The 10,242-nt window shown below is 31.6% G+C and overlaps 1 protein-coding gene across 1 annotated transcript in view; it reads left to right on the top strand.

Moving 5' to 3' along the window:
* LOC145293273 (ATP-dependent DNA helicase Q1-like) overlaps nt 1–6,775 on the top strand; it is a 48,315-nt gene extending 41,540 nt beyond the window's left edge. Inside the window, exons 11-12 of the mRNA XM_080139873.1 lie at nt 1,267–1,536; nt 6,431–6,775. Of these exons, the coding sequence (XP_079995999.1) occupies nt 1,267–1,536; nt 6,431–6,762 (602 nt within the window). The 3' untranslated portion in view covers nt 6,763–6,775. The remainder of the gene's footprint in view (nt 1–1,266; nt 1,537–6,430) is intronic.
* Nucleotides 6,776–10,242: the final 3,467 nt, after the last annotated feature.

The following is a 10,242-nucleotide window of genomic DNA, read 5'->3' as shown; positions in this document are numbered from 1 at the left end:
TTTACTTTTTGCCTCCTCTCACATACATGACATCATATGTTATGATGTCTTACATTATATATATTATATATGCTATGACATCGTTGTGAACAAACAAATGAATAGATAAGAATATGAATTTAATAATAATATATATATATATATATATATATAAAGAGAGAGAGAGAGAATAAATGACAAAAAGTTATATTACAAAAGTCATTATTTTGACCATCATATAATTTATTCCTTTAATTCAGTTCACTTATACAATTCTTGACAATATCTGTTTCATAGCACAAAAGCAACCACTTAATTATTATATCAATCAGTGAATCTATTATGCCCTTAACTCATCAGAAGAAATAGCAACAATCAATCCATCAAAAGGAAATGATGTGTCATTTGACATGATTAAAATCCGAAAATAGGAAGAGAAGCTGCAGATACCTTTATATTTTTCCATTTTATATAATATGCATATAAAGGTATTTGCAGCTTCTCATTTGAACTTATTCAATTAATCATATGTATAAAACACTTTGCTGTGTGTGAGTTCATTTGCTATAGATTCCGAAAGGTTTGACCAATGTTTTTGGAAATTTCACACAAATGTGTTTTATGTATCTGGCAGTATTCTTAGATAGGTTTTCTGTTGGAAAGCCCCTTATAAATATCAAAAATCAATAATCGAAAAAATTGGAGTGAAGAAGGAACAGTCTGATTTTGATCAATGTTAACATTCTGACACAATTTAACATCACAAATGCATTTTTGAACTTTTATCACCACACATTCTGAAAGGCGAGGCATATAACATTAACAGTGGGTTCTTTTATATGACGAGGCACATGTAAAATTTAGGTTTCTGTTTAGAGCACAATTAAAGCATGATACTTGACTTTTGAACTCAAACTTTAATTCATATAAAAATATTTTTTAAAAATCAACCTATAAACCACAATGTATTGTGTATTAAGTCATTGCGGGGAGGAATGTGAACCTTTCTACCAGTGTATCATGGGAGATGCATGACTAGAGCGGGTAATTAATCAATTTGATTGAAAAATAGACAATTTCACAGTTTTGATAACAATAAAAGTATTAGAAGTGTGTAGCATGCATTAATCCTAATTCAATGCTGGGCAACATCAGGTCTCCCTGCTAGTATATATATAAAATTATGTATAGATATAAGAGATTTTTTTTCTTTTTGCTACTTTAATTCCAAAACAGTATTTCTAATGAAAAAAAATATTTGTAACTTTTCTTTCTTTCTTTTGAAAGCACTAAGAGAAAAGAATATTTCCAGCCAGTGTTTGGATGTAATCAAATTGGTTAGTCAAGGGGTTAAGATTGATAAGAAATTGACACTGAACAAATTATTGGATGCCTGGTTTGGAAAAGGACCCCCTGGATCAAAAGTGAAGGAAGTGAAACCTCCAAATCTGACAATGGAAACCTGTGAACGGATAATTGCAACTATGTTAATGCGTGGCCAACTAAAAGAGGAATTCCATTTCACCCCTTATTCGACAATCAGTTATTTGATTCCTGGTAAGATTTCCATTGTTTTCCTTTTCTTGTTTTTTTTTGTTTGTGTTTTTTTTTTATTTAGATTTGTGTTTATTAAGATAAAAAAATATCAATGATTTTGTTCCTTAGATTTTCACTTATACATATTGTGGTGTGGTAACTTTTATGTTTTATTAAGCAATATATTATTATTGAATAATTCCTATTTAGTTAAATTATTTTTACAATTATACTGCAGTCAATGGAAGAGCAGGCATTCTCCTCACTTTAATGTACGTGTAGCAGTAGCAGTGTCAGAAATTTTGTGAAAACTATTGAATAATTCCACCTGATATCTTTCGAAGCTTATAACTCCTCGAAAAATGTAATTCAAACCCTAATTTTTTTTTTCAATTAAAGGAGCAAGGAACAAGGTTTCATTAAAAAAAAAAAATAAAAACAAACAACATGTTTTTTTTTAAAAAACGGTTTTAAACTTCGGACTTTACAGGTAAATTTCTAAAAAACACTATTTTTTTTGTTTTAAATTTGAATATATTATTTATTGATCTTTTATCTTAAATTTGTGATATACAAAACTTTGGTACATAAATTAATTATTTACTTTTTAATAGACATTTGAAAATGGGGGGGGGGCGTGAATTTAAAAAAACCGTTTGACTAAAATATTATATTCAGTTTATTGGAAAGAGCATAAAATTTCACATTGACCCTGAAAATATCGTAAAAATAAAATCAATAGAAAAATTTTGATAGATTTTTAAAGTTTAAAAATTGAAAAATACTGAACTCATAATATTCAATTAATTTCATTACTGTTTTTTAAAAAATATTTCTATTACTTTTTATACAACTTTAATAGTTTATTTTGGAAGTATAATCCATAAAGAAAATAAACAACCCACCTTTAAAAGAGAAATTACAAATTTTTTATATTTTATTTGTAGTTTCGTGTTAGGGGTGTCAAAAATTCCTACAAAAATTCTGATACACCTAGTGTAGCAGTTAATATAGTTTTGACATTAAAGTTAAACAAACGTCACAAATAAAACATAATGCTGATATATCATAATCATTTAATTTTAAATATAGTCAAATATATGATATAGACAAATAAAACTGTTTAATATTCGATATACCCAGTATGTACTGTCTTGCATCAACATCGACTGCACTGGCTTTGACACATCTGCTGGGTTCAGGTGCAGGACACTAGGATCCCAAAAGACTTTTACCGAGTATGGATAACCAGCAAGAGAAAAAAGGGGTTTCCCTCAGTTTTGGTTCAAAGACCCATGCAGCCTCCTCCACCAAAGAACCTCCCCAACACTGGCGAAACCAAACCAAACTAAACTAAAACAATCAATTTACGTGATTTATGATGTCACAAAAAAGCTATGATAAGTTTATCAAGTAGTGATGGGACGATTCCGATATTTTTCCTGATTCCATACAAAATTCCCAATTCCGATTCTTTATAAATCTCTAAATATTTTACTAAAAAATTATTACTGTAAAAACGCATCTTAAATGTGTATGTATTTTCTCAAACGTAAAAAACACTTGTGACGGAGTGGTCTAGAGATTTTAGTCTTACTAAAAGTTTAAATCAATAAATATTTATTATTTTATTAGTACTACAAGCAGTGGAAAATGTTTTTCTAAAAACAAAATCAGATCCCAAAAGACTTTTACCAAGCATGGATAACCAGCAAGAGAAAAAAGGGGTTGCCCTCAGTTTTGGTTCAAAGACCCATGTAAAAGATATATAAAAGATGTCAGCATAAATCTTGGACCATACAGTGCAGCCTCCTCCACCAAAGAACCTCCCCAACACTGGCGAAACCAAACCAAACTAAAACAATCAATTTACGTGATTTTTGGTGTACAATATTTTGTTTCTGTCACAGGTGCATTCACCATAAAGATTCTTTTTTTTTACTTTTGTTTTTTAATGGGGGTAGGGAGTTATGAACAAATGCTTTATATGAGGTTTTCTAGTCTGTGACTTACTCCTGTAAACCACAGAAACATTTTTCCAGCAAGTTCATCTTGTCGAGATAAATATACAGCCAATGTATGTCATGAAAAAATACCAAAATAACTTTCACTACACAAATAAAGTGAAATATATATTTAAATAATTCAAAGAAACAAAACTTTTATTACCCCCCCCCTAAAAAAATAGAAAAAAAAACACAGTAAAATTTATGAAATTACTACGGTAGGTTGTTTTTTTTTTATTTTCTTTCTTTTTTGTTTGTTTTTTTATTGTTTCCATCTGCTCAGTATAATCCGGTGGTTTTCATCGTGCGCCAGGCATTGCCGAGTGAGACTCACGGAAAAACGGGCTTTAAACTGCAGAAGTACCCTTTTGGAGGCAGCAGATTTTTTAAAAAATTTTATTATACAAATATGATGTTTATTCTAAAGTTTAATCATAATAATTTCAATACAATTTCAGCCAATGGCGCCTGTGTATATGGTGTAATGTAGAGATCTAATTTTCACAAACTTTGTGCATTAAATTAGGCTATATTTCGGCAATAATGTGTCAGATGTTTTCTTCCAAGTGGTCTATTGTGTCTAGCTTGTCGGCATAGGCATGGGACTTTATATATTCCCAAAGAAAATAATCTAATGAGATTAAATCGCACGACTGAGGTGACCAGTTTACAGGTGTATTTTGTGAGATTATTTGTTTATCAAATGTTTCTCTCAGTAAATAAATTGTGTTATTTATAGTTTCAAAACGTTGCTTTTGTGTCAGTATCACCATGATGAATTGGCAAACCAAGCCGAACTCAAAATTACCGATGGTTGTGAAATCTGCACCTCTAAAAACACGCCTTTTACTTAGCCCTGTCGGTGGGGCATTAGAATACGCCGACTGCCCCCCTGCAGAGGGTAAAAGTCCCTCAATGGGGGTCCTGGATATGACCTTAAACTATATCCGATGGTGAGGCCCAGCTTGCAGGCTGTGGGGAGTGTGGAGCCACCCTTTAATTACCATTGCTCCCAGGTCCACTCTGACCCGGAGTGGTAGTACCTGTTAGGGTCCCAACTATGGGTTAAATAGAAACTGACTTGCAAAAAACAAATATATTCTATTAAAAAAAATTTTCTTCAAAATCACCGGATTCAACTTTAAATAACCTGAAAAGGGTTGATATGCCGTAAAACAAAAACAACCAACCAACCAACGCCTTTTACTAGAGCTCACTGTCTTATGATTCCCTGTAAGAGAAAACTGAATGCACAAGGGATAATTGCCACAAAATTTCATGTTTGTATGTCTAATAGCTTAATTAGCAGATGCATAATAAACTCCCATATTTATTTACAATCCAATCGCATATTTTTGCGTGGTTGGGAAGATTATATAACTGAAAGAATTCTATCCAATACCATGTTAAAGCCAAATAAATTGTTTTGAACTCTTGAAACAATTTCCGATGCTATTGACAATGTTTAACCATCAATGTGTTTGCTTTTTATTATCACTCACATTTGAATTCACAATAAATTTATGATGTCACAGAAAAGCTATGATTAGTTTATTAACTAGTGATGGGACGATTCCGATACAATTACCGATTCCGATTCTTTATAAATCTCTAAATATTATGCTAAAAAATTATTACTGTTAAAAACACATCTTAAATGTGCGTGTATTTTCTCAAACGTAAAAAGCACACTTGTGACAGAGTGATCTAGAGATTTTAGTCTTACTAAAAGTTTAAATCAATAAATATTTATTATTTTATTAGTATTGCAAGCAGTGGAAAATGTTTTTATAAAAACAAAATAAAATAAGATAGATAATTAAAGGAACTGGTTTTGGCCTCGGAAAATAGGCTAAAATTTTCCAGATTCTGATACCCCAAAAAGCTCCGATTTTTCCAATTCCTGATTCTGATTAATCGTCCCAACACTATTATTAAGGGAATGTTTTAAGCTATGTTCATAAGAAAGTTCAAATTAGTCAAATGAAAGACCTTCAGATGGAAGATCTAAATGTTTCAATTTATGTTTTATTTGTCTGACATCTCTTATGATCTGTTAATGCCATAATCTCCATTTCTGAAAGTAAAAAACATCACTGATATTTCGAAGTGAGCCAAATTCCTCAATGTATTTGTATTTTGAAAAAAAAAAATTCTAACTGATGTGCAGACAACCAGACAAACATCTCTATTTATCTCAAACAAGCAGGGACACCTGGCATTGCCTGGGATTGAATGACGATCAACAAATGCTTCACACTCCCATATTTTTATTGTCATCGAAATCGGTGAAAACGCCCATTTTTCAATCAAATCGATCGAATGCCTTCTCTAGTTGAGGACCCATCACAGTGCACCGAGACAAAGCTTCACATGACTTCCCACAGTACGTTGTAGTCTACATTGCACTGTAGAGAAACTACTGTTGATTTTATAAAACTATTTTTTATATATAATGGCATGGATTAAAGTTTGAAATTCAAAAGTCAGACATCATGCTTAAGTTATGCTCTAAACAGAAACATTCATTTTGTATGTGCCCCTGTCATATTAAAGAACCTACTGTTCATTTTATATGTTGGGCCTTTCGAATTGTGTGGTAATAAAACTACTCAAATGTACCTGTGATGGTAGGCCGTACAAGGCATTAATTTTGGTCAAAATAGGTTGTTCCTTCTTTCATCGGATTATTTCGATTATCAATTATCAATACTTATTGAAAGTATTCCGATATTAAAACTATCTAAGAACACTGCCAGACACATAAAGTAGCTACATGTGAAATTTCGTAAAAATCAACCCAGCCGTTTTTGAGTCCATATGGAACGAACACAAATTTCCTTTTATATATTAGTAGAAAACAGATATTTATATTCATTTGCATGTTTTTTGTTTTTTTCTCTATGCAGGTCCGAAAGTAGCAAATTTAAAAGCTGGTGAAGAATTTCTCATGAAGTTTCGTGTAAGAAAAGCGCCAAGTTCTTCCAATGATGTTGCTGCCAAAGTTTCAAAAAGTCCAAAGAAAAGTAAAGGATCTATCAATCTCTTTGAAAGTGATGAAGAGAATGGTGCCTCAGATGCCGTAAAAGTGGAGCCATCAAAGAATTCCGCCTTGATAAAGAGAAAACGTTCAAAACCGATCGTCATAGATGACGAAGAAGATAGTGATCCTGACTTTGTGAACTATTCTTCTTTATCTTCTTCTCCTTCTCCGCCTCACACAAAAAAAATAAAAGTTTGACATTTTTTTTTTATATATGTCTTCTTGTTAATAAAGAAAAAGTGAAATAAACCATTGGAACAGGTTTTGAAACCATTGTAGAATATCAAATACTTATAGTTTTGAAACCATTGTAGAATATCAAATACTTATAGTTTTGAAACCATTGTAGAATATCAAATACTTATAGTTTTGAAACCATTGTAAAATATCAAATACTTATAGTTTTGAAACCATTGTAGAATATCAAATACTTATAGTTTTGAAACCATTGTAGAATATCAAATACTTATAGTTTTGAAACCATTGTAAAATATCAAATACTTATAGTTTTGAAACCATTGTAGAATATCAAATACTTATAGTTTTTAAACCATTGTAGAATATCAAATACTTATAGTTTTGAAACCATTGTAGAATATCAAATACTTATAGTTTTGAAACCATTGTAGAATATCAAATACTTAGATACTTTAGATCATTCGAACTACTGTTCTCATCTTTTGCAGAATTTTGACTGATGTAGCCTGCAACCTTCTTCAGGCATCTCTTGTGAAACTAAATTTTCTGGCATACTTGAGAACATGCACGCAAGTTCGAATAGAACAATTTATTTAATCCATGGAAATAACATGCTCTCATTCTGTCAGCCATGAGCAGGTAAAAGTCTTTAGTAAATTGCAATTGTACTTTTAGTATCACCTGAACTGAGGATTGAACCTTCAACCTACAAAAGTGTGTGACATAAAACTGGATTTTATTTACTACTTTATCCGTTACACCACAGGTTCTTAAGATGAGAACAATAATTCAAATAATACAAATTATCAATCCTGATCTCAAAAATTCAATGACACTTTCTTATTAGTTGAGTCAATATTTGTAAACTATGTAAAAGTGACTGTTATATAGTGTTTTGTATATATATCTATATATATATATATTAGTGATAGAACGATTCCACTATTTTTACCAATTCCGTACGGAATTCCTGATTCTGATACAATTATAGATTCCGATTCCTTATAAATGTCTAAATATTTAAATATAAAAGTGTTATTTTGTCTTGATTACCGTGAAAGCACATCTTAAATGGGTATGTATTTTCTCATGCGTAAAAACACACCTGTGAGGGTGTGATCTAGAGATTTAAGTCTTACTGGAAGTTTAAATAAATAAACATTTATTATTTTATTATTACTACAAGCAATGGAAGACGTTTTATAAACACAAAATCAAATAAAATAGATAATTAAAGGAATCTCTCTCCCACAGAAGAGACGTTGCGAGCCTATCCTTGTTTTAAAGTTATTTCCATGGCAGGTGCTCATCTGAACTCCAATCTCTGGTCCCCCCCTCGCCAATCTTTCATGAAAAACACCCGTCTAGCTGAATCCACTGTGAAAAATTTCCCCCACTCTATATCTGTGCCTAAATCAAAACGCGGATTCCATGAACAAAGTTTCTTTCTTAGAACTGCACGCCTGTGGAACTCTGTTCCGTCTGCCTGCTTCCCACCTGACTACAACTTGGATGTGTTCAAGTCCAACGTTAACAAATTCCTGATAAACCGCCCCCTTAAGTAAACACTTCATCAAATCTTCACACTAACGTAATGTACTTGCAATAACCCTTATCCCTGAGTGGCTTCCGGGCCTTGATAAGTGGTGATCACTGTGTAAAAAAAATCGGTTTTGGCATCGGAAAATAGGCTCAAATTTTTCCGATTCGAATACCCCAAAAAACTCCGATTTTTCCGATTACCAATTCCAAGTAATATTCCCAACACTAATATATATATATATAAAAACGGTAATAAAATATAAACCGTATATATATATATATATATATATATATATATATCAGAATATTGAGGTGAATAAGATCACAGATTATTGAATCCTGTGGTATCAAGTCTTAAAAAATATTTTTGGGAGGTTATATTTTCATATATGATAATCCTAGCCAAAAAGGAATAGCTCAATATACTAGATAGAGAAAAATAAAATTAATTTTTTTTTGTATTTAAATTTCATTGGGAAAAATATAATTTTTCTGAACAAAAATGTATTATTTGAACAAAGAATACAATTCAAAATAATTACTTTAAATGGTATTCTTTGTTCAAATAATACATTTTTGTTTTGAAAAATTATATTTTCTGAATGAAATTCAAATATAAAATTAAATTTATATACTCTCTCTCTCTCTCTCTCTCTCTCTCTCTCTCTCTCTCTGTATATATATATATATATGGTAAGTTATAAAAATATAAATGGCAATTAAGCTACGCAGAATATTCTGTGTTTTATCCATGCTCAGATTTGTCAGGCAAAAAGTTGTGGTTGTCTCACATTTTTGTAGACGCACATTCTATTGAGTTGTTAGTTAGCCAATCAGATTCCTAGTTTACACTGCTCCCTTCCTAATCAGCCAATGAGCAGGCACTTACAGGACAAAGGCCCAGTTAACCTTGGGTTCACCCCTTTCTTTGTGTGTGTTTTTTAGTGGGAATTGTAGATATCTATGATTTGACCTATTTTAAATCTAGGTGTAGTTAAATGTGTGTTTTTTTTGTTTTTTTATTATGTTACTTTATATATATATATATATGTATGATAATTTATGTATATGTATGTTTATTTTATTTATTTTCTAGAAATCCACATTACTAAAAAATGTAGAAAATCAGTTCTAGTAAATAACAATAACCAATGGATAAAAACTAAAATGACTAATTTGTTTGATTTGGCGATGGGTGGTCTGGATTCTGCAGAGGCATCAGATCCTGTGGGATTATTCATTCTATATACCCTCACAAGTATATTTGATACTACGGATATTGGCCTACATTAAGATGATGGACTAGCTATAATAAAAGACTCCAACAAAGTCAAGGAAGAGTGCTTTAAGTGAATCATACACAAGGAAATGAAAAAATTATGCCTAAAAGTAGATGTACTAACATAAAAATAACAAACTTCCTGGACATCATATTAAATTTAGATAAAAACACATATGAACCCTACTTAAAAGATAACGCTAATCCAATATACGTAAACCCTAAGTCCAATCACCCACCATCAATTATAAAACAGATTCCTAACTAGATCGTAAGTAGACTCAGCAATAACTCAAGGGATGAAAATGTATTTAACAGGTCAATCAATGTGTAATGAATTGCGAACAGACGGGCTTACCTGACAAACGCTCGAGGTGTGCACTCTGCAAAGCGGGCACGTCCAAAGAAAAATGGCAAGATGGCGGCGGCCGGTTAATATTGCCAAGTAATCACGCAAAATCTCGTGTTCTCTCGCACACACGAGAGTTCAGCTTAGCATAAAAACGGGTCACTGTGATCAAGAAGAGAGAAGGAAAAACGTAGTCAAGACAAAGACGACGCTTCTGACGACTGAGAAGAAAAAAGAAGAAAAAGAGCAAGAAGTAGAAGAGGAAGAAGAGAACGATACATGAGAAGACGAGGTGTGTGCGGTTTTGAGT

Source organism: Euprymna scolopes, chromosome 14 (genome assembly GCF_053919585.1).
Source record: "Euprymna scolopes isolate OS-2025 chromosome 14, ASM5391958v1, whole genome shotgun sequence".
Lineage (NCBI taxonomy): Eukaryota > Metazoa > Mollusca > Cephalopoda > Sepiida > Sepiolidae > Euprymna > Euprymna scolopes.
The sequence above is the reverse complement of the archived record's forward strand: the minus strand, read 5'-3'. Positions and strand labels throughout refer to the sequence as shown.